This window comes from Ctenopharyngodon idella, chromosome 19 (genome assembly GCF_019924925.1).
Source record: "Ctenopharyngodon idella isolate HZGC_01 chromosome 19, HZGC01, whole genome shotgun sequence".
Lineage (NCBI taxonomy): Eukaryota > Metazoa > Chordata > Actinopteri > Cypriniformes > Xenocyprididae > Ctenopharyngodon > Ctenopharyngodon idella.
Window position 1 is genome coordinate 1,679,098 of NC_067238.1, and position 25,194 is coordinate 1,704,291.

The 25,194-nt window shown below is 35.6% G+C and overlaps 2 protein-coding genes across 6 annotated transcripts in view; one reads left to right on the forward strand and one right to left on the reverse strand.

The window, feature by feature from the left end:
- Window positions 1-24,920, forward strand: part of rnmt (RNA (guanine-7-) methyltransferase) — a 210,518-nt gene extending 185,598 nt beyond the window's left edge. Inside the window, exons 1-11 of one of the 2 annotated variants that reach the window (XM_051873112.1) lie at window positions 11,023-11,115; window positions 11,490-11,650; window positions 12,893-13,031; window positions 13,186-13,308; window positions 15,518-15,633; window positions 15,796-15,977; window positions 19,386-19,550; window positions 19,814-19,931; window positions 23,289-23,390; window positions 23,507-23,540; window positions 24,480-24,920. In XM_051873112.1, coding sequence (XP_051729072.1) covers window positions 11,097-11,115; window positions 11,490-11,650; window positions 12,893-13,031; window positions 13,186-13,308; window positions 15,518-15,633; window positions 15,796-15,977; window positions 19,386-19,550; window positions 19,814-19,931; window positions 23,289-23,390; window positions 23,507-23,540; window positions 24,480-24,517 — 1,197 coding nt within the window. In that variant the 5' untranslated portion in view covers window positions 11,023-11,096 and the 3' untranslated portion in view covers window positions 24,518-24,920. Of the gene's footprint in view, window positions 1-11,022; window positions 11,116-11,489; window positions 11,651-12,892; window positions 13,032-13,185; window positions 13,309-15,517; window positions 15,634-15,795; window positions 15,978-19,385; window positions 19,551-19,813; window positions 19,932-23,288; window positions 23,391-23,506; window positions 23,541-24,479 lie in introns of those variants that run through there. The other variant, XM_051873113.1, reaches the window with a different exon arrangement.
- Window positions 820-10,493, reverse strand: fam210aa (family with sequence similarity 210 member Aa). 4 transcript variants are annotated; one of them, XM_051873121.1, is made up of 5 exons: window positions 10,169-10,493; window positions 10,045-10,087; window positions 6,928-7,329; window positions 3,185-3,296; window positions 820-2,013 (listed from the first exon to the last, which is right to left on the reverse strand). In XM_051873121.1, the coding sequence occupies exons 3-5, from the start codon at window positions 7,299-7,301 to the stop codon at window positions 1,747-1,749; spliced, it is 753 nt and encodes a 250-aa protein (XP_051729081.1). In that variant the 5' UTR covers window positions 7,302-7,329; window positions 10,045-10,087; window positions 10,169-10,493; the 3' UTR covers window positions 820-1,746. The 4 variants fall into 4 exon arrangements, with proteins under 4 accessions (XP_051729081.1, XP_051729083.1, XP_051729082.1 ...); XM_051873123.1 differs by having other exon boundaries at window positions 6,928-7,371; XM_051873122.1 differs by having other exon boundaries at window positions 10,363-10,488.
- Window positions 24,921-25,194: the final 274 nt, after the last annotated feature.

Genomic DNA, 25,194 nt, shown 5'->3' on the forward strand with positions numbered 1-25,194 from the left:
ACACATTACGTTTAAATTTACAATAAAATATCTAAGTTACTTTTTCAAACAAGTAACGCAAGTTACTTTGTTTTCCCTATGTTGAGAGAAATCGAGAGTACGTGCAGAGGTGTCGTGTGTAAACATGACGGTTATTGTCGTTCTAGACTAAATGTGCGCATTTACTCATCTCACTTGCACAAAAACAGAGTCAGTATCCCTCAAAATGAATAAAAACAGTGAAATGCAAAGTCAGAATACCTGCAATAATTAAATGTATTGAATTAAACAAATATACTTTATGTATTTAATCTTACTTTATTAACCAATGTGTTTGCTGCTGACCTTCAATGATCCAATTCAAACATACTAATAAGCAAAAATGACTTTAGATAAACATCACATTTGTGATCAGCCTGAAGTTTATTCATTTCACTTTTGGTGTGAAAGGGCCTTTTCATTTGCTAAAAATATAACTTTTTTGTTATTTAAAAAAAAGAAAAAAAAAAGCAAGCCCAGCTCAGATGAGAAAAAAATAACGCAAAAGTAATGTAAAGCATTACTTTCAATAAAAAGTAACTAAGTAAGGATATTAGTTACTTTTTAGGGAGTAACACAATATTGTGATGCATTAGGAACTTTCCGAAACACACTATACTATAAAAAATACTGCACCTTTAAATTTCAGTAAGTTTACAAATAATTCTAATATTACTGGTGATCATTAAACATCATGAATAATAAATGTACATTTCTGTGATGTATCCAATGTGCATACTAAAAATCCCTTTCAAAACACTTCAATTTTTAAGCCAAACATCTTCATGCTTCCATCTGAAATAAGATGAGACATTTTCATTTTTATTGTTACTGTTGACAGCCAGGTGGAACATCCTTCAACAGACAAAAGGCTTTGCAATCCAATCAAACCTAAACAGCCCTAGTGCTTCACCAGCAGAGACATTTGCTGTGGAATAATCAGTTCAATTATTAACCTTCATCAATTACTAAGCAAAATGAAAGCAAAAATAGGACTTTGAGAAATATGTGACAGTACCAACTGAAAATGATGTTGCATAAATGAAACACATGAATATGGCAGGAACATACTGAATTTGAAACAGGATGTAAAGAATGTTGATGATCTGCAGAATGACCGTCAGGACAATTTGTGATTATTTTTCTATTTCCCATATTATAAGCAACGGTATAAGCTGTATTACATCTTAACGTACATTTATAGCTTTATGACAAACACTGTTTTGCATAATATCTAAAGTTACAATCAATTTTTCCAAGATTTTACAACATGACTACTTCATTCTCAGTAACTTGTGTGACAATTCTGTACCGTTTTGAATCCATAATTTAACTATAAACATATGCAAGAATTGAAAGAGGCAGTGCTATGTTTTTAGGGAATAAAGTATTACAAATATGATATTGGGCACATTACACCTGCTGTTCTCTTTAGAAAACACACTCTCATCCGTTAAAAAGTACTTCAAGTTAAGTCCAACATCTTTCAGTAGACTTTGTGTGCTGTGATATTTTATATCCAGAAACTATGGTCAATTTATGAATTATAATACCACCACATCTTGTGATAGTTTAGCCTATTACGTGAACAGTGAGTGTACAGCTTACAGCCTACATTATATTTTAAATATGCTTTCCTTAAAGTGTATTATATTGTTAAATAACGTGAATCTTCATGACATTATGGGAAGATAAAGTCACTTCATGACCTTTTGTAAGTGTATAAACCTATTCCTTTTTCTTTCGGAAAGACACTTTGTCTTTGGTTTCTTGAAGTTTTTCAGTGAACTTGTCTTTCGTTTCCTCCATTCTCTCGGAAAAACGATCCTTGGTCTCCTCCATTTTTCCAGAGATCCTTTCTTTGGTCTCCTCCATCTTCTCCTGGAGGTATTCCTTCACAGGCGGAGGGGTGGACATGTAGCCGTGCTTCCTCAGGTACTTCACGGACAGTGATGTTCCTCCTAGAGTCACCGTGTACCTCGCAGGTGTGGCGATCTTCAGGAAATCAAGAAAATTAAACCAGCGTCACATTAACTTGTGCGAAAAGGAACTGAAAAGAAGTTTGTTCATGTAATGAGTGACTCTCACAAAGTTTGAGGTCAATGACATTCTAATTCATTCAATTCAGATGAGTTGCTGTGTAGGTGAAAAGATTCTGTGTCTAAAAATACATGTTATTCATTCAATTTTACGAGATACAAATTCTCCAGGAAAACTGAACCTAAATTGTCTTGATTTTGATTGCATCTCTGTGATATTTATTGGTCTTGAAGTTCTATAGCTGAATGGAAAGTTTGCAACAAATTTATTTACAATTAATTTCTTAGTAAATTATATTATTGAAAGGGTTAGTTCACCCAAAAATGAAAATAATGTCATTTATTACTCACCCTCATGCCGTTCCACACCCGTAAGACCTTCGTTCATCTTCGGAACACAAATTAAGATATTTTTGTTGAAATCCGATGGCTCAGTGAGGCCTGCATAGCCAGCAATGACATTTCCTCTCTCAAAATCCATTAATGTACTAAAAGCATATTTAAATCAGTTCATGTGAGTACAGTGGTATAATATTAATATTATAAAGCGACGAGAATATTTTTGGTGCGCCAAAAAAACAAAATAACGACTTATATAGTGATGGCCGATTTCAAAACACTGTTTCATTAAGCTTCGTAGCATTATGAATCAGCATGTCAAAACATGATTCGGATCGCGTGTCAAACCGCCAAACTGCTGAAATCACGTGACTTTGGCGCTCCGAACTGCTGATTCGACACGCTGATTCATTACGCTCCGAAGCTTCATGATGCAGTGTTTTGAAATCAGCCATCACTATATAAGTCTTTATTTTGTTTTTTTGGCGCACCAAAAATATTCTAGTCACTTTATAATATTAATTTTGAACCACTGTACTCACATGAACTGATTTAAATATGTTTTTAGTACATTAATGGATCTTGAGAGAGGAAATGTCATTGCTCCCTATATAGGCCTCACAGAGCCATCGGATTTTAACAAAAATATCTTAATTTGTGTTCCGAAGATGAACGAAGGTCTTACGGGTGTGGAACGGCATGAGGGTGAGTAATAAATGACAGAATTTTCATTTTTGGGTGAACTAACTCTTTAAACAATTAATTTATTAAAAAATAACTTAGCCCACCTTGTACATGGCATATGCTGTCAGAGCATAGCCACTCTGAGAGTTCTCCAGGAGTTTCACAACCTTGTCAGGAAACCCAACATACTCAAGAAATGGCACCAAATTCACTCCTCTACAGGGGGGGTGAAAAAAAAAAAGAGAGAGTAAGCAAGAAAGTAAGCATACTATTTATTTAAAATTTTCTTAAAAGGACATTTCACCCAAAAATGTATATTATATTTATGTTACTCACAACAGTTGATGGACCCCAATGACTTCCACAGTATGGAAAAAAATAACATCAACTGTTTGGTTACCCTGTTCTTTAAAGGGGTGGTTCATTGCGATTTCACTTTTTTCACTTTAGTTAGTGTGTAATGTTGCTGCTTGAGCATAAACAGTATCTGCAAAGTTACAAGTTCAATGCAAACGGAGATTTTGTCTTTTAAAGAATTCTCTGTTTAAGGACTACAACAAACAGGTGGTAGGGACTACAACTAGCTTCTTCCTGGGATGGTGACATCACTAACCCTAGAATTTACATAAACCCTGCCCCCGAGAACACAAACAAAGGGGTGAGGCCATGTTATTGCAATACAGTACGTAACACAAATGCAATAGCATGTCATAATAGCAAGATGACAAAATGACACATTATAAGCTAAAACTTCACAGACACTCTGGGGACATCAGAGACTTATTTTACATCTTATAAAAGTGGCATTATACCACCCCTTTAAAATATCTTCTTTGTGTTCAGCAGAAGAAAGAAATTCATTCAAGTTTGGAACAACTTGAGGGTGAGTAAATTATGACAGAATTTCCATTTTTGGGTGAACTATCCCTTTAATTAAAAACTTAAAATACTTAACATAAGAATCAAATGTCTAAGCAGCTAAAATATGTAATTGTGAAGATTGGTGGGGAACATATGACAAGGCAAACTGATAACTCAGAGCTTCTCTGAAGAGTGAGGTCATGGTGAATGAAATAGCCCATATTCAAGCATCCATTACCACCTCCCACTTTTCTGAAATGTCTAGACAGTGGTGACCCACATTCAGCCAGATGTATTGCAGAGTAAACATTCCATTGTGCCATTTACCTCAATCCAGCACGCACCATACAGATAGAATGACCAAGCAAAAAGAAAATTACCTATCTATCTAACCCCACAGACACCTGGTTAGCAGTTTACTGCCTGAGAACCAACACCTCACAGACTTTTACAATGTGTGACGAATTCTGACAGACATTCCTTATTTATCAGTTTGTTTTGTCAGAACTTAAAAGCTTTATGTTGTGCTTCTTGTGGATTAGTCATATTTCTTTTATATTTCTTTTACTTTAAAAAATATTATCAGCACACCAATATATTAGGAAGGCCGATATTAAAGGATTAGTTCACTTTAAAATGAAAATTACCCCAACCTTTACTCACCCTAAAGCCATCTTAGGTATATGACTTTCTTCTTTCTGATGGACACAATCAGAGTTATATTAAAGGGTTAGTTCACCCTAAAATTAAATTTCTGTCATTAAGTACTCACCCTCATTTTTGATGAAATCCGAGGGTATCTGATCCACAACATAGGCAGCAACGTCATTGCACATTTTGAGGTCCAAAAAGGTATTAAAGACATCGATAATAGTGTAAAATAATCCGATACCCTCCGATTTCATCAAAAATATCTTAATTTGTGTTCCGAAGACAAACGAAGGTCTTGCGGGTTTGGGAAAACATGAGGGTGAGTACTTAATGACAGAAATTTCATTTTTGGGTGAACTAACCCTTTAATAAATATCCTGATGCATCCAAGCTTTATAATGGCAGTGAACAGGACCAATGAGTATGAAGCTGAATAAAGTGCATCCATCCATCATAAACATACTCCACGCAGCTCTGGGGGGTTAATAAAGGCCTTCTCAAGTGAAGCGATGCGTTTGTGTAAGAAAAATATCCATATTTAAAACGTTATAAAGTAAAATATCTAGCTTCCGCCAGACCGCCTTCTGTATTCAACTTACGAAAAAAGCATAACTGACGTCACGTCAGTTACGTTTTTTTCCAAAGTTGAATACGGAAGGCGTAAGATGTAGCGTCTTTCTTCAGCTTCATACTCGTTGGTCCCGTTCACTGCCATTATAAAGCTTAGATGTGTCAGGATATTTATTAATATAACTCCGATTGTGTTCATCAGAAAGAAGAAAGTCATATGGATGGCTTGAAAGCGAGTAAAGCTTGGGGTAATTTTCATTTTAAAGTGAACTAATCCTATAATATGCTGATTTTTGGCCATTTTGAAATTATATGTAAATATAAATACTGTATACATATTTCATCGTATCGCATTCATCACATACTGAAAAAATGCAATTTTATTACTTTTTTTAGTTTTTTTTTTTTTTTATTAAAATGTTATACATTAAAAATAGTTGGTCATCAGTGGTCACTGGCCATGCTCTCTATAAATTAGGTTTGCAAGATTAATCAAAATAAAACCGAAATCACAAAATGCCTTAGTGTGATTCTCAAATCATGAAGGCCATTATTTAAATAAATATATGTGTTGCGTAATTCATAGTGAAGCGCAGCACTGTGTTCATTTACACGTGAACAGCTCATGATCCAGTGTTTTCAGCGTCTCAGAGCAGCTCAGTTCTCAGTAAATGTTGCTTCATAAGAATCTCTGCTCTGAATTTGAGTCACTTTAACATTTAGATACGCAACATGTACCAACCCCAACTTCCCATACTTGTAATGAGAAGTGCTCATCAACAAAAGAGAAGCATTAAAGGAACACTCCACTATTTTTGAAAATAGGCTCATTTTCTAACTCCCCTAGAGTTAAACAGTTGAGTTTTACCGTTTTTGAATCCATTCAGCCGATCTCCGGGTCTGGCGGTAGCACTTTTAGCATAGTTCATTGAATCTGATTAGACCGTTAGCATCTTGCTCAAAAATGACTGAAGAGTTTCATTATTTTTCCTATTTAAAACTTGACTCTTCTGTAGTTACATCGTGTACTAAGACCGACGGAAAAGTTGCGATTTTCTAGGCCGATATGGCTAGGAACTATACTCTAAAACTTGTAATATCATTGCGCCTGCTGCACCCATGGTATGGCAGCAAAGTTCCTTGATTATTACGCCGGAAGGAGAGTGTAGTTCCTAGCCATATCTAACGAAATGCTAACGGTCTAATCAGATTCAATGATCTATGCTAAGCTATGCTAAAAGTGCTACCGCCAGACCCAGAGATCGGCTGAATGGATTCGAAAACGGTAAAGCTCAACTGTTAAACTCTAGGGGAGTTGGAAAATGAGCTTATTTTCAAAAATAGTGGAGTGTTCCTTTAAGCTCCTTGCATTTTTTATCAAAATAAAAGTTAGATACTTTAACGTTTGAAAATGAGGACAGACAGCCATAAATATTAGTATTCTAATTTTACAGTTGTAATGTAAAATGAAATTATTTTTATTGTTACTTTTAATTTTTTGTTTTACAGTGAAATGTTACAAAAGTATTATTTATTATTTCTTTTAATTTAGGTGTTTTTTTCCTATTTTTATTTGGTAATTTTTATAATAGTTATTTCAATAATTATATAATAATTATCATTATTATAATAGCTTTTATTATAATAATTATTATTACAATAGTTAGTGGTCTTTGACTAACAGGTTATTATTGTGTAGTAACTCTGATACTCCATCTTAGCCTCTGACCTAAATTTACATAACTGTATTCCTTCATCTACTTACTTCATTGCAGCATAGTAAAATGTACCGAACCACACTGTAGACGTCAACAGGTGCACAGGGATCATGACTTTGCCATACTGCTTAAAGGTTTTCTTGAATCTCTGAATGAGGCCGATGGATTTATCCTGTAGAGGGTCTGGATCATCCTGCCCTGGAGCTGAGTTTACTAGATGATCTCTGCTAGTGTCCTTCTGAGAGGCCGGAGAGCAGAGTGCACTGGAGCTGCTGAGCCATCGTGGGCTGGAGCTCAGCTGTTTCCAGCATCGCTGGGTCGGTGGATCCAGTCTCTGAGCGGTCCGGCTACAGGACGGAGGACCAATCTGCAGCAGGGCAGCAGTCTGCCTGAAGACTCTAGCACACACAAACCGCTGCATCGCAAAACAAGCTTCTTCTCCCAAGGGTCTGTCAGCATAAAAACAAGCAGACAGTCTGACAGGGGCCTGACTGTGGGCGCAAGACAATGGCTTAATACATCTCACAAAAATGCAAAGTAAAGAACTCTAGACTGATAAAACTTATTCACAAAGGATCTCCTATCCACCTTATTTTTCAGGTAAGAGCTGGAGCGGCCATTTGTAATTTTAATGTGTCTGGCTTTCGGTGTCATTCACTTCCAGTTATTTTTAGCTGTACAAAACAGCTTGTTATGCTGCTTGATATTGCAAACTGGTATTTCTTACCATATTATTTTAATGTATTTCTTAATTATAAAAAAAAGCTGGTTTGTAGCACAAACAGTTTTACAGTTTACTGCACTTTGATATTCTTCTCGTTATTTCGCTATAGCAGCTACTAAATAGGAAGTCTCACACATTCACAGAAAACACCTTAATCAAATAAAAAGAAGGTGGATAATATAAATAGATGGTCAGTAGTACTAAAGATGCATAATATACAGTGGGGTGCAAAAGTCTGAGATCACATTGACACTATTTGATTTTATAATTATTTTATTTAAACCCAGAAATGTGTTTTAAGGATTAAAAATTAAAAAACAAACAAGACAAATGATACATTTTTAAATTAAATTATTTAAAAATGTAAAAAACATATCGAAAAAATATGAAAGATTCTGTACTATTTCTGGGTCACTGACTGATATAAGCAAATCTGAGACAGTCCATTAAAGCTCAAGATGCTCTTTGAACAACTTTAAATCATTCTGGATCACATGATTATCATAAGATTGTTATTGTCAGCTTGAGTGCTGCCATCATTAAAAACTTACCAAAAACAAAGACATTCTAAAACTTATATTAAATTTTTAATTCAACTTTCACACAAACTGTAATTTAATAATGTTTATAGCCTACATTTTTTTTTTTTTTTTAACAAAATCTAAAATAGAGGCGCTTGAACTAGTTGTTACATTTTGGACCCCACTGTATCTGTGACCTCGGCATCTGCCCTAATTTACTTTTGTTTTTTTTTTGGTCTTTTGGTAATTTTTTGGTATTACACCGATATTGAAAGCACATACACTATATTGCCAAAAGTATTGGGACACCCCTCCAAATCACTGAATTCAGGTGTTCCAATCACTTCCATGGTCACATGTGTACAAAATCAAGCACCTATGCATGCAGACTGCTTCTACAAACATTTGTGAAAGATTGGTTTGCACTCAGGAGCTCAGTGAATTGAAGCGTATTACCGTGATAGGTTGCCACCTGTGCAATAAGTCCATTTGTGAAATTTACTCACTACTAAATATTCCACGGTCAACTGTTAATGGTATCATAACAAAGTGGAAGCAATTGGGAACAACAGCAACTCAGCCACGAAGTGGTAGGCCACGTAAAATCAGAGCGGGGTCAGCGCATGCTGAGGCGCACAGTGCGCAGAACTTTCTGCAGAGTCAATAGCTACAGACCTCCAAACTTTGTGTGGCCTTCAGATTAGCTCAAGAACAGTGTGTAGAGAGCTTCATGGAATGGGTTTCCATGGTCGAGCAGCTGCATCTAAGCCTTACATCAAGCGCAATGCAAAGCGTTGGATGTAAAGCACGCTGCCACTGGACTCTAGAGCAGTGGAGACGTGTTCTCTGGAGTGACGAATCACGCTTCTCTATCTGGCAATCTGATGGATGAGTCTGGGTTTGGTGGTTGCCAGGAGAACGGTACTTGCCTGATTGCATTGTGCCAAGTGTAAAGTTTGGTGGAGGGGGGATTATGGTGCGAGGTTGTTTTTCAGGGGTTGGGCTTGGCCCCTTAGTTCCAGTGAAAGGAACTCTTAATGCTTCAGCACACCAAGACATTTTGGACAATTTCATGCTCCCAACTTTGTGGGAACAGTTTGGGGATGGCCCCTTCCTGTTCCAACATGACTGCGCACCAGTGCACATAGCAAGGTCCATAAAGACATGGATGAGCGAGTTTGGTGTGGAGGAACTTGACTGGCCTGCACAGAGTCCTGACCTCAACCCGACAGAACACCTTTGGGATGAATAAGAGCAGAGACTGGGAGCCAGGCCTTCTCGTCCAACATCAGTGCCTGACTTTACAAATGCGCTTCTAGAAGAATGGTCAAAAATTCCCATAAACACACTTCTGAACCTTGTGGAAAGCCTTCCCAGAAAAGTTGAAGCTGTTATAGCTGCAAAGGGTGGGCCAACTCCATATTAAACACTACGGATTAAGAATGGGATGTCATTCAAGTTCATGTGCACGTAAAGGCAGGCGTCCCAAAACTTTTGACTTTTTACATGCATAATGTGTATAAATTTTACTAAATATGTCCATATTTTGTACTACATATTACAACGTGTTGATGCCAGACTTCATTTGAAACATGCTATTTCACTTATTCTTTGTTTGAAAACAGACAAACCCTGTAGGTTAACAATAATTATAGGGTATCATATCAGTTTGACGTGGATTACTTTCCCTTTTTTTTTTTTTTTTTTTTTTTAATTCAAGAAACATATACAAATATAGAAACACCTTCAGGAGAACATTAGAATTAAAAGAAAAAAACATTTGTATGTAAAGTCAAATATCTAAAGTAAGTATTAAGAATCATTGACCTACATATGAAGAAGACACATAAAAGACAAAGGATAAACAAAAAAATAAAGGGATAAGAACCATGCATTTTAAAGTGGATTACATTCCCTACCTTCAATATCCCATCGATGATGACGTCACTGGTGCTGGAACAGCTGAAAACATTAAGAAAAACATAAGCTGCTGCACATGCTCAATCACATTCAGAAAGAAACTCTGGAAATAATCAGACTAACCTCCTAAAAATCGTATTAAAAACTCTTGGTATAACTTCACATGTGTGAAGTATCCTACGATAGTCACCAAACGTGAGTCAGCTAGCTTTGCTAAGGGATGTCTACTGTCTGATCTGCTAAATTAATTAAAGTTTCACTCGTCCTCCTGCCTAAACATACAGAAACGATCACCGGAAATATGTACAGCTACATACATAAGTGACTAGATCCGACATGATGTGATTTCGCCACCACAAACACATGTTATTCATGTCCCTTCTGTCATTCACAGTACTCCTCACAAGACGCAGCGACATTACACATGGTGACTGACTGCGCTGTGTGCTCGCACTGTGTTGTGGAAAATGTAGTACAGTCGTACTGTGGAGCCATTTTCAATGGAACAATGTCTCTCTCTGGAACTACATTTCCCAGAATGCACGACAACGTCGCGAATGATTGGTCTATACACCTGCTTATGGGCACGAAATGCCAATCTCCGACTAAACGGTTTTCATACAAAATTATTGAAAATACGTTTAAAATGCGGTGATATGTATGTGTATGTGGGGAACAAGTATTTATTCAAAATTTTGTAATTTAGTTTAAGAGAAAAAAACTCTTTTATCCTGCTATAAATTTAGTCCATTTATTATGTACTCTATCTATATCTGTTTATAATGCTGTTACACTTGGCTTATGTTTACAATAACATACTTCCATAAACTAGTACTAAAAAACTATTCCAAGTTGGAGATCCAACTGGAGACGCTGAATTAAACTTGTTAGATAGTGAGGTGATGTGATACTAATGCAGTATAAGTACACAGCATTTCGACTGCTGTTGTAGGCACCAGTCCTCTAGGCGGCGCTGCGCTGCGCTGCGCTGCGCTGGTTCTCTCATGAAATACTGCAGTGAAGATCGTGAAGAGCGCTGCTTGTTGGATACATGATGGCGCAAAACTCAAGTGAGTGCAGCAACATTGATTTAGTCTTCAGTGATAAGTGTGTTACATAATCAGGGCGCTGAGCACATAAACTCTTAATATGATTTATAATGTTTGTCTCATTTTAAGTTCAACTAGTCTCAATCAGTCTCTGTAGATGAAACACGTGACGAGATGGACGCTTGACATGAGCCGTTGTAATGAACGCAACTCTGACGCACTACCGTTTTATGTTTATATTGGTCTATCTACGTACACTTCATATATACGCATTACTTTCGATTTGAAATGATTGAAATCATGACTGATGTTTCTTCCCTGTGGTCCTTTACTATGTAAAAGGTGAATGCACATTTCATAACATAAATACTAATGCACTGCGCGTTTATTCACAGGATTGTTTGAGGCGAACAGTAAATATGCTGATCCAAAGGTCGATCAGGACAGTATAGCATCATCTTTAGATGGTTCCCAGACTTCATCATCATCATCCTCACTGAAGAGACACAGGGACGGCGACGAGGGGTATGAAGATGTCTCTCCCAGGAAGAAGCTGGTAAGCTCGCGCCATCATGATTTACTTGACTCTTTATAAACTCAAAGACTGGGGCTAGTTTTTTTTTTTTTTTTTTTACTTCTGGGAGTTTTTCTCAGGATATTTACTTTTTATTGATATTGAGCTGTAGAGCTCAGTCAGGATAGTCACTTTATTTTTTGACACGAATGAAAACGAGGCAGGGACAGAAGTACAATGTGTTTCAATGGATTGTACTGTTGTTTAACAACTTGAAAGTCGTTCAGTTGTTTCCTAAAATAACCATAAAACTCCACAAAACAGGTGTAAGTTCTGAAAGTTATGAAACTTCTGAAACTTATTTCAAAAACATTAAAAAATTGTAATGTTTGCAAACTTTTGACAGGTACTGTAAGTCTATCCATCACAGCCTCATTTTAATCTGCATAAAATTCAATATGGTGATCACTCTTGACTAAGATATATTGTTATTATTATTATCCACAACATATATGTATTTAGAATGCATTAAATGTATAAAATGTTAAATGGGCCCTTTCCAAATGTCTGGGGTCCTCAGAAGCGGAAGTCATCATAGTTGTGTAAACTTATATAGTAGTGAACGGAAACAACAACAAATATAATTTTTGCATTCCCATTTGCTACAATAGCAAAATAACAAAAAAACAGAATAGTGCATTTATAATTTTACAAAAGAGGAAAAAATATCAAGGGATTGGTTATGTTGGTAAGAAGAGAGAAAAATGTCAAATTTGCCATCACTTCCTCAGCTGTTGTATTAGAAATACTCAAACAACAGCGTTAACAAGTTTTCTTTATTTAATGCCAAGGCAATATAGCAACGTATAGTGTTATAAACATCAACAATAGAAAATGAAACTTGCAAAATATCAAACCATTGTTTATTTATTTATTTATTTGATAGGGACAATGCTCCTCAATCAACAGTCAGACACTGTAAATAACCCAAAGTTCGCCCAACAGGCTCATTTTCATCTGTTGCTCCTTGCCAGATTTTAAAATGGCAACTTAACATAAAAAAAGGTAAATTATCACAAATAAAAATCACATCCACAAATAATAAAACAATATAATGTCAATATAATAAAACCTAGTATTCAAATGAGGAAAAGGAAACAATCATTTTTGCAACTGGTATTTCAACTCCAAATCTAGTTACTGAGAAATAGTGCTGCTAGTAATTGCGTTTCAGTGTGCCAACTGATCTCCCCTGCTCAGTTCAATACATGCTTTGTTTTGCAGGTCACAGAGGAATCATTACACAGTCAAAAAGTGGCTACACATTACAACAAACTTCAGGAGTGTGGCCTGGCAGAGCGTAATAAAAGCAGGATAGTCCACATGCGCAACTTCAACAACTGGATGAAGAGCGTGCTTATTTGTGAGAAGCAGCACAGAATTACTTTTATCTCTCAAAAAATCATTTCATGAGACCGTATTGGTGCCATATAGTGGTTTGTTTGTTTGTGTTTGGGTTAGTCAGGGATGAGATTTTTTTTTTTAACTGTTTGAGGTCTGTGTGTTGGTCTCCTCAGCGGAGATTTTGGATAAGGTGAAGCAAAAACGGAGAGAGGTAACCGTGTTGGATCTGGGCTGTGGCAAAGGTGGGGACCTTCTCAAATGGAAAAAAGGACATATTGATAAACTGGTCTGTGCAGGTAACTACACAATCCTCTTCATACTTTTCCAGTGTCTGTAAAGTTTAATGTCGTGTTTACACCGTTATTAAGATTTCTCAGTGAGCCATAAAAGAAAAACTAGGACTCTTTTGTTTTGCTTTTCAAAACGGTAAAGCCATACCTAACCAACGACGATTAAAGCCCTTTTAGCACAACTATTGCATGTTAGTTGAGTGTGCATTGCTTTGCCATTTTTCCAGGACACATCACGACTAGTGATTTTCTGATAGTAAATAAAACATGCAATAAAACATGTTTATTTTGCATAATATTTACTGAATTAGAAATAATTTGATTTAAAAAAAAATACATTTAAAAAAATAATAATTTGATAAACTAAAATGAACAGATTTATACTTTTGATAGCAACTTCTTAATTATGTAATAGTGTTTTTCACAAATAAAGAAATTGTTAAAGACTGAATAAAAAGCAGTTCCACAAAATTAATTGTGGGTAATGATTTAATATATTGATACTCCTATTTTCTGATAATGTTAAAGTTTGAAAACAAGCAGCTTTGTCATAATTACAGCAGAACAACAGACAAAATATATCTTATATGAGGGTCGTTTGAATATTGTGTTGGACAATCGAGGAGCTTCTAGATAAAAAGGTTGAGAAAAGAAGTTTTCACACCAGTAAATGAGCTTGTGACAACATCAGTATTACTGATAACACCGGGGGGCACCTCACTTTTCACTTTCGCTTTCAAATTTGTGATCACGTGTAGTCTGTATAGGCTTATAATGCCTATAATTTCCGGTCATCAGTGAGCCAAAATAATGCGGGGTATTGAAATCGATTTTGAATGCTTACTCTCTTTTTACTTTTGGTTTCAAATTCGCGATTACGCGCACTATGAATATAGGGAGCGGTGGTACTGACTGCACATTTTATTTTATCCGCACATTTATATTATCACAAGATATTTGTCAATGGTGCAGATATTACGTCAGAACCTGAAAGACTTAAGGGTGTGTTCACACTTGTAGTTCGGTTTGTTTGGTCCAGACCAAAAAAAAAAAAAAAAAATTTAGCTTTAGCTTTAAATTTAGAAACTTACCGAACATCCCAAACAATGCTGTGTTAAATGCGCTCGTTTTATGTGTGTAGTCTACATATGGTGGTATGTAGGCTACATACATACCAGCTGAGAATTCATGAAGAGCTTATAAAATGTGTAAAGGAGTCAAAACAGCGGCAGGAATCCCTCCGTCACACACACAATTGATCTGCTGCGAGGAAACGCGGTTCTGACGCCTGTACCGAACTGTGATGTGCAACATCACGACTATGACGAGAAAAAAACGATATGCGTGAGCATTCTGTCCTTTTAAGGGTCTCATCTTCCTGTTTTTGGTTTGTTTACATGTCTTTGGTCCGTGTTGCGTTCATATATAATGTGATCTGCACCAGAGTTCGTTTGGAAGTGGCCCGCTTGTTTGGTGCGCACCAGGGTTCGGATGGCATTCACGCATGTTCAAATGAACCGCACTATCAGAGCAATCGAACCAAACATTCCAAGTGTGAACACACTCTAATTCGCCGTTAGTTTTTTTTTTTTTAGATTTTCCTATGGGGTTTTATAATGGTGTTTTTAGATTTATGTGTAAAATAAAACCTGTGGTAAACATAACTTGTCTATACTTTGATGTTTTGTTTTACAACGTAAATTACACACACCCATAGAAAGAACGCATATTTTGAAGCAGTTATGTTCATTTTTGAAAATGTACCATTTTTAAAAAGTAACTAGATATGTATGTATGTTGTAGAACAAAACATCAAAGTATGGTCAAGTTATGTTTAAGACACTGTATCCAATAGTGCCCTCAGTAATCTGGCAAGTCTGCGTGTACTGGGAATCATATTTTTTAATTTTACATACCATCTGTCCAGGGTGCTTTCCCCTGCCTCTGGCCAAAGAAACTGGGATAGGATCCAGCTCTGTGACCCTAGAACTGTTGTCGATAATTCAAAAATGCCAATATATCGATCGACCACTAATCAAAGCATTCACACTATTTTTTAGCGATATCCTCTTGTGATCAGACTATCCAACACTGCTGTTAACAACAGGTGTAAACAGGACCTAAGATGCTCGTAAATGTAAACTGCATACTTTAAAAAAAATGTCTTTATATTGGAAATCACACGTACTTCTGTATTTGTGTTCGCACGTCACAGATATCGCTGCTGTGTCCATTGAGCAGTGTCAGCAGCGCTATAATGACCTCAGACGGAGGGGTCACCCAAACGACCGCACATACTCTGCCGAGTTCATCACCGCAGACTGCAGCAGGGTACGAGCCAGTGTTTTATTAGCAGTGCAAAAAATTACACATTACACCATGTTTCATTTGTTAGAGGGACTCTGTTCATTGTCAAAAAGGAGAAACATGAAAGTCACTGAGCATCATTCAGTAAATGACAGTACAGGGTCACATACTCTCTGTCTTTCTCAGGAGCTGCTGTCTAAGAAGTTGCGAGACCCTGAGCTGCAGTTTGATGTGTGCAGCTGTCAGTTTGTGTATCATTATTCCTTTGAGAGTGAGCAGCAGGCTGACACCATGCTGAGAAACGCCTGTGAGAGACTCCGGTCGGGAGGATTCTTTATCGGAACAACTCCGGATGCATACGAGCTGGTGTAAGCTCTCACACACACTCTAACTATGATATTTATATTTATTACTGTTTACATGTGACAGTTTGTTGTAGGGCTGGGCTAACTGTAATGTTTATTAAGTAGGGGCGTAACAATATACTCGTCAAGATTGGAAATCGCGATACTAAACTCACAATACAATACTATCGTTATATTTTAAGCAAAAAATACAGTTTTTTTAATTATTATTACTTTATTATTATTAAAATAATATTATTATTTTATTATTATCAGGACCCACACATATTTCCACCATTGCATTATTATACATTATATTCAAATTTATATGTAGTAGTTTAATGTGTATATGTATATGTAGTTTAATGTAGCAATGTCATTGAAACTCCGTAAACTTTCACTTTCTCCGTAAACTTTCACTTTCGTTTTTTCTTCAGTACTCGCGCTTTCAATGCAGGCGTTCGTTGTATATCTTACACCAGGGGTGCCCAAACTTTTTTTTAAAAGGGGGCCAGATTCAGTGTTGTGGACATATCATACAGTTGCAATCTAAATTATTCAACCCCCTTAACCTGCAAGACGTTTTGCTGCTAAGAATAAAATTTTATGAAAACAATTAATCAAAGGCATCAGTAAACTATAATACAGAGTTTATTAATACACATTTGAGCGATTCAGAGAATGTAAAGTTGATGAAAAATGAAAAAAATCAAACTGCCTCTAAACATACGTGTAGAAAAATATTCAACCCCCAAGAGTCAAATTTTGTGCAGAATCTTTTATTCTTTATAACCGCCAATAAACGCTGCCTGTAAGTGCTTAGAAGCTTCTGAATTCATCCACTGTGTTCTTCTCAGTGGCTCAGATGCCAGGAGTCTATCCAAAAACAAAACATTTGTAATGTTTATGTGGTGTAGACATTATATCAATAGGTGCTATAGTGAGGGTCTAAACGTGTGGCTCATTCTGGATGGGATCTGCTAACAGGGCAGATTTCCGATTTATGGGGATTATATATAAGAGTGGGTGGATTTTTACTAGTGATTGACCGATATTATTGATTTTTTTTATTATTATTTTTTTAGAACTGATACCGATAATTTGTGTGTTTATGTGCCCGATAACCGATATGCAGAACCGATATTTATTTACTGTTATACTTCTGTTTTTGACATGATTACAACACCACTGAACTGAACAAATCATTTTATTTATAACAATCACTCCCTCCTTGCATAGAAAACAAAACAAATCTTATTTATACAATAAATGAAAGTGCAAAAAATATGTTAATGTGTTCATTTTAATCTTCATATTACAAAAATAATTGTATTTATAAAAAGCATCAGCAGCAACACTAATGTTAACAATAAGCAAAATAAATGTAGAATGTCTAATGTTTTCAAATGGAGAAAATAAATAAAGACAGGAGTCATCAACTTTGCAGAAATGTAATACTTTTACATTTTAAACTACAGTTTTAGTAGATTTATAAGCTGTTTAATAGGCTAAAGAGTGAAGAATAATTCGCTGGATAATGTTAAATAACAATATTCTCTGGAATATTGGAATATAACAAACAAAACATCGTATTTTATATATCAGAATTATTTATGTTTTTGTCGTTCTAGATTATGAAATATCTGCTGACAAAGTGCTGTTTATCTATGCATTTACACAGAACTATACTTAAACTGCGATCGCTCGCAGAGATAATTAATTTTCATAGAGTTGCGTTTACTTGGATGTTTATTAGCGAATTAATGGTTATATAGTAAATGTTTATATAATTACGGTGTTTTAAACAAGCGAATCTTATTAAAAGTTACATGTGGTGGCCGTGCTGGAGGAGCATTTCCTGAGCATCAACCCACTGAGTGAACAGCAAAATGCAGATGACTTCCCGAGACTAATGATGAGCATAGACAACAGAGAGAGAATTAAATTCAGCGCTTTTATTTTCAACATGTACTCATTCATGGCTGTAGTATTTAATTCATGCAAAGTTACATCTTTACTGGGACAGGACAGGACTTGACGGATTTTCTTATGTGGCTCTGTGAGCTTGTCTCTGTTTCTTAGAGACAAGCTACATAAACTAGCTACATTTCAGGCATTTATGTAACGCATCTAATTTGTGCATTAATAGCTGTTATGTTAAATAAAGTTTACTAATTACAGTAAAGCAGGCAAGTATACTTAACCTGTGCACGGCGTTGTCTCGTCTCCCCTCAGATGCACTGTAATGCCGATCCTGCGCGCAATTCTCAAAACACCCACAAGATGGCGGCGTTTATCGGTAGATCCGATTTTACAAAATCGATATCCATTATGGTAAAATGCTTAAATATCGGGGAAAATATCGGTAAATCGATATATCGGTCGATCTCTAATTTTTACCATTGTAGGCTGGTTGTTTACACAGACTGTGGACACACATCTATGTTCAAACACCATGTAAAAGTGAATTTTGCATAATAGGTGCCCTTTAGTATATTTTAAGTTGTCATTTATTCCTGTGGTGACAAAGCTGAATTTTCAGCAATAATTACTCCAGTCTTCAGTGTCACATGATCCTTCAGAAATCATTCTAATATGCTGATTTGCTGCTCAAGAAACATTACTTATTATTAGCAATGTTGAAAATGGCTATGTCTGTTTAATGTTTTTGTAGAAACCGTCAGACGTTTTTTCAGAATTTTTTTTGACGAATAGAAAGTTTAAACAGCATTTATTTGAAAGAGAAATCTTTTGTAACATTACTAATGTCTTTACTGCATCAATTTCATGCCTTGCTAAATAAAAGTATTAAAGGGTTAGTTCACCCAGAAATTAAATTTCTGTCATTAAGTACTCACCCTCATGTCGTCCCGTAAGAAAGATCTTACTGAACCCAAACTTTTGAATGGTAGTGTAAATTGTACTCTAGAAGTAGGAAAGACCGTTAGCGAAAACAATTTCAAATATTTATTAAATATGAATATTATTTCTTTACAGCAACATGACAATCAAGTCAAGAATCATTGACCTACATTTATTCTTTACTCAAATGTTTTAAAGCTTCCAGGACTTTATTTTTAGCCTTTTGATGCAAACAAATCGTTCAGTTTGTTTTAAACATTCATTAAAATGGACGGTTTGAACTTGTTCATGGAAATTGATTGAACTTTTTAACACAATCAGGATTTTTGCTACTGAAGTTTAAATCAGAGATGTGTATAAAATATCTTTATGGTCAAATTAAAAACACAAATCATTGCAATATTCACAATTGTTAATTAACAATTCATAACGCCAACCACATAACTGATTTTGCAATTATACAATCATTTAACCACATACATGTGTTAGCTTTGTTCTAAATCAGAAACACTTCAAAACACTAATTCATTCATGTTAACCAAAACTTTCAAACGGATTGTTTTTTAACAGGAAGCGCTTGGAGGCGTCAGACTCCAACAGCTTTGGAAATGAAGTGTTCAGTGTGACCTTCCAGAAGAAAGGAGACTACCCTCTGTTCGGCTGTCAGTATGATTTCAGCCTGGAGGGTGTTGTTAATGTCCCAGAGTTTCTGGTGTATTTCCCCCTGTTTGAGGAGTAAGTGTCTCATCTCATCTCAAAACATATCGCATCATCATGATTGTTACTTTCCTAATGTGCCAGCAGAGGGTGCAACAGCTTTATAAATATGTGCTGTAGTGCCATAGACAATCTTGGTTTCAGCGTTTATTTCTGCTTCTAGAAAATTCATATACAAACATATTATAACTGTAATTTCTGTGTTATGGATGAAACATCATCAATGATTATTGTCTTTTTAATAATAATTTAAATTATTATTATTATTTTTTTCTGTGCAGAATGGCAAAAAAGTACAACATGCGTCTGGTTTACAAGAAAACCTTCAAAGAATTCTTTGAGGAGAAAGTTAAAGATGATAAGAATAAGGTTCTGATGCAGTGGATGCAGGCGCTGGAGGTATGTGTGTAGGACTGTCACTGGCTTTTCATAACTGATTATTTTTAAATAAATAAATTTTATATATATATATATATATATATATATGTGTGTGTGTGTTACAGTAAAAATGCTACACCTTTCATCCACTTTACACAGAATAAATACTGTACTATTTAAGTAATGTATTGATATTATTTGTTATTTATCAGTGCATATTATTCCAAAGAAAAAGGGTGTTTGTCTTTAATTTTTTAGCAAAATGGATTCACTTGCTCTACCTCTGACATGACTTTCCTTTTTGGTTGCTGTTGGCTACCCTCCTTTCAACCCCTCCTTTTATTACCTGTCATATTGAGATCACTTTCCATGACATGAAATTTCTGATCAATTTCGGTTTCATGAGAAATACATCACATTATGAAAGTAGAATGCCACTTTATGTTGACATTAAATATAAGCTGCTCCTACGATTTTGATGACAGGATATTTTCCCAAAAATGTAAACTTTAAACTGTCATCATTGCCAAAGTTCTCAAATTGTTCTCTCTCTCTCTCTCTCTCTCTCTCTCTCGCTCTCGCTCTCGCTCTCGCTCTCTCACACTCACACTCACTGGACAGGATGTTAGGTCTGTTTATGGTTAAATGTTTAGTTAAATGCTGCTGTTTTTAACTTCTTTAGTTTGGAGTGTTTTCTTTTTTCTCTTTCTTTAGTTGTATCAAGTATAATTTGATCAATTTTAAATTTATAAACTTTTTTTGGTTTTGATGACTTTGGGACATACTTTTTATGACTCTGAAGTGACATCACTGTCACTGAGTAATCAATTCATTTCATTTGTTTGATTAGTTGTGTATGTGTCCATGCATGTTCCTGCATTAGGAATGACATCCTCAGTCAGTTTGACTGCACCCACACAAGCACAAATCCTCAAATGTAGCTGTCATAACTGCACATTAGCACAAATTGAGCATATTTAACACTTCAAACCTCTTTTCCCTGTAAAAAAAAAAATCCCTGTCACAATCAGCTGTAATCCCATTAGCATGCCAGTGGTAATGTGAAGATATCTGCTCCAGGGGTCTGTTATTTGCATCTCGCTTGATATATCTGAGATGATTTGACAGATTCATCCAAACGTGATAATTGATCTCTGGCTAATTTGATTCTTCAAACAAATTTGCGGATTTGATTAAAATATCTGGATTAATGCTGCCTTCAGGAAATCAGGATTAATGCTGCTATCGGAAATTTGATAATTCTCACTTCTGAAGTTGTGATTACGAGCTCATGGCTTTCAAGTTGAAATGGGAGGGCATTCGTGCAATTTTCACCTAGTAAACTGGTATTTATGATAATTTCACCATTTCTAGTATTTGTACAGTATAGGCTTTAAACTTTTATCAGTGTCAAGAGTAGCCTATTGTAATTAACTATTCATTTAATTTTACTTGTGAAGTAGATAAAGCTTCTTAAAGGGTTAGTTCACCCAAAAATGAAATTTCCGTCACTAAGTACTCACCCTCATGTTGTTCCAAACCCGCTAGACCTTCGTTCATCTTGAACACAAATATTTTTGATGAAATCTGAGCATTTTTTGGGGTTTTTTTTTTAAATTTTTTTTTTTTTTATCTCCCATAGAAAGCAACGAAATTACCACATTCAAGGTACAAAGAAGTAGTAAAGACATCGTTTAAATAGTCAACGTGACTGCAGTGGTTCAACCTTAATGTTATGAAGTAACGAGAATACTTTTTGTGCGCAAAAACAAAACAAAAATAACGACTATATTTAACAATTTGAGCTGTTGTCATACGCAGTTGACATAGTGAACGTATTTTTTTGTTTTTCGCACAAAAAGTATTCTCGTCGCTTCATAACATTTAAGTTTGAACCACTGTAGTCACGCTGACTATTTTAACTATGTCTTTACTACCTTGAATGTGGTAATTTTGTTGCTTTCTATGGGGAAAAAAACCCCCTCTCAGATATGAAATATGTCTTAATTTGTGTTCTAAAGATGAACGAAGGTCTTGTGGGTTTGGAATGACATGAGGGTGAGTACTTGATGACAATTTCATTTTTGGGTGAACTAACCCTTTAAGAGTCAATAACATTTCTAATGGCACATCAGACATCATTTTTCAAGTTGTGTAATTTTTTGTAACTTACCTGCTCTGCATCTCCTGCACTGCACATATAATAGCTATCACCATTCAAATTAATTCACAGTTTTTGCTAACTGTATGTGTGTGTAAGGCTCAAATAAAATTGAGACAATTATTTCCTCACGAATAAATCTCTTAATGAGTAAAATTTGGCTCTGTCTATTGTTATAGACTACACAACATTATAATTATTTTAAAATTGCTATGACAGCAACTCCAGGATGAGCTTAAAAAAAAACCTAACAAGCCTAGATCATGTCAAATCGTCGATGACTGAGTAATCCACGCACAAAGAATAGGCCCTTGAACTGACATAGAAAAAAGAAACTTTTTTTTTTTTTTGTGACACTGGATGAAACTGGTTTGATTTTCCCCCTAGACTTTCCATTGATCTAGATGTCTTCCTTTTTTTTTTTTCCCTCCCTTCTACTACTTCTGTAAAAATTTCGGCATATAACTTGTCATACACTTTTTGTCATACACCCATGTATGAGGTATCAAATCATCTGGCTTGAATACTGCTATGACTGTTTTAAACGTTCAGATGTACAATGTTCGCCTGGTGGACAATAAATTGGGCAGGAAATCTTATAGACTTAACATTGACTTGGGGTTGGGCTCATTTGACTCAGACTAGCAACCAGCCAATAAGTAGTAATGCAGAAACTTCCAAGCCATGCCCTAGCAACAATTTACAGCGCCCTAGCAACAATATAGTAAAATGAACTGGCATATCTCTGCACCAGAACATTATATAGGGATAATAGGGGTGGGCTCTTTTGACTTGACAGGCAAGCAGTTTTACATAACACCCTTTTAACTGTATAGCCACGCCCTAGCAACCGTACACCAACATGAATACACCAAATCTCAGCTCTACAAAATCATAGAGACTGAGTTTGGCTCTTTTGATATGGACAGAGGAGACTGAAAGTATCACCATGGTAACTGTGTACAGACACAGTAGCAACCATTTACAGTGCCCTAGCAAACGTATAGCAGCATGAAAAGCCATATTTATGTACCCGAACATCATACAGACTTTAGAGTTGGATCTCTTGCAGTCATTCAGAACAGTAGAAACTGCGTAGTACCAAGTTTTTTATCTAATGTTATCTGTTATCTGTAGATAATGATGTCTATAGAACCATACTGCCTTATCCTTACTTTGGCAAAATCAAACAGTTTTGTGTTGTCTTGTTGTCATAGCAATACCCTCCGGATGAGAGGGGCCGACTGGCGTCCGATAGCCCGGAGGAGTATGACCATGCCAAGAGAATAGCTGAAAATCCTGCTGTTAGACCTCCATTGGTAAGCCGTAATATAATTTTTTCTTTTTTTTTTTTTTCTTCTTTTTTTATTATTCAGCAGAAAGGATTTTTTTCTTTGTATTAATTGTGTTCTGATGGTTTGCTCCTTCTCTGCAGGGAACCTTGAGCAAGTCTGAGTGGGAGGCTACAAGTACGTGGTGATGTTCTTCCTATTAAAAACAGTGTGTCTTTTGATATAGACAGATGCTTTAACTTTCTGAAACATCTCAGATGTTGTCTCGAAGGTTTTTCTGATTTCACAAAACATGATGTAAGATATTAATACAGGAGCCATAATTGAGTTGTTTGATCTTCATGTTCATAAGTGAGCATAACATGCATGGAGGCTCATTTGTATTGAAGGCTCTGCCCGCATACAAGCCAAGAAATTAAAGACCCCAGCTGTGAAAACTCTTTTCTTCTTAAGATAAAGTAGTTGATATTTCCTCCTACTGAAGTAAAGTGTGTGTGGGTTGGCCATCAAGAAAAAACTATTAACTTAGAAGAGCTTACTTGCATCTTCACTAACAGAAAAGTAGTACCTTTTTTGAAGCACCACATATAAGATATACAGTAGATATGAATGTGGTTTGCATTCAATACTATAGTATATATCAAAATACATTATGGTGTTTATAATTTTTCATGACAGATACGCTTTCTCCCTCTCTCTTCTCTCTCTGTACACTAACTAACTAAAGTTTTGAAGTAATTAATGAAAAGTGACAGTTAATACATTTACATTATTACGAAATATTTCTTTTTCAATTAAATTGTTTATTTTAAATTTCATCAAAGAATCCTGGAAAAAAAAAAAGAAAAAGTATCAGTTTCAAATTGAAATGAGATTACATTAAATACAGGTGTTCGCAGGGTCCATGATGGTTTATGATTGGTCCACAATGACGAATCATCAGCATTCACTTTCACATTTGTGTATTTTCAAAGAGTATATTTCTGGTCTTCTGGTTATTTCAAAATAAGTGATATTTTAGCATAGTTTAATTTAGTATATTTTGCATGTGATGATTACCATGATGTCTCGTCTTTAACCTTGACCAACAACTCTTTCTCCTCTTTCTTTTTTTAGGCATATACCTGGTGTATGTGTTTGAGAAAATGTCATGAGTCTGAAGTATTTTCCTTCGAGCTGATGTATCTGGATGAGTGAGCCACAGTTGTGGAATCTCATTGTCATTCATTCGGTTTCCAAAAGCCTGCTGAGCGTGTCCATTTTGCAAACCGTCAAATATTTTTATACAACCAGAGCTTTTCTTTCGAACAGTGTTTGTGTGTTCATGTGTATTTGGAAGTGTACACAATGCACATGATCAATATTCTGTCTGATAGTGTATTTCTGTTTGTCTGTAACCTTTATTCACCCGTTACCCTTTCTCTTCAAGTCAAGCAATTTAATAACCCTGTAGAGCTTACAGTTATACAGCCCCTTTGGGTTTTACTTTGTGATCCAACCTTCCCTTCAAGCTTGACTGAACTCTATTGGATTGTATTTTTTTTTTTTTTTTTTTTTTTTTTTATATAAACAAAACAAAGCTCTGTCCATATGGCAAGAATACTGTGTTCAGCTGTGAAGAGTTAATTGATATCATGTTTAATGTGTGACCGGGCTGTTTTCTGAGGAAGGAACTGTTTCCTACTTTTTTCTTTTTCTTTTTTACTTTTCATTTATTTAGTAATGATGGTATAGTGTGTTTCTCTCCAAATGTCTTTGAATACCAGGAAAGAAGTTTATTTTTGTCTTTCCTCTTCTGATTATGTAGAGCATTGTTGGTCCTCCAGTTTGT

Coding starts and splice junctions, on each gene's coding strand:
- fam210aa (XM_051873121.1), bottom strand. CDS start 7,301: ATGCAGCGGTTTGTGTGTGCTAGAGTCTTCAGGCAGACTGCTGCCCTG. Junction 3,297..6,927: donor TTTTACTATGCTGCAATGAA/GTAAGTAGATGA, acceptor CCCCCCCTGTAG/AGGAGTGAATTTGGTGCCAT. Junction 2,014..3,184: donor CAGCATATGCCATGTACAAG/GTGGGCTAAGTT, acceptor GATTTCCTGAAG/ATCGCCACACCTGCGAGGTA.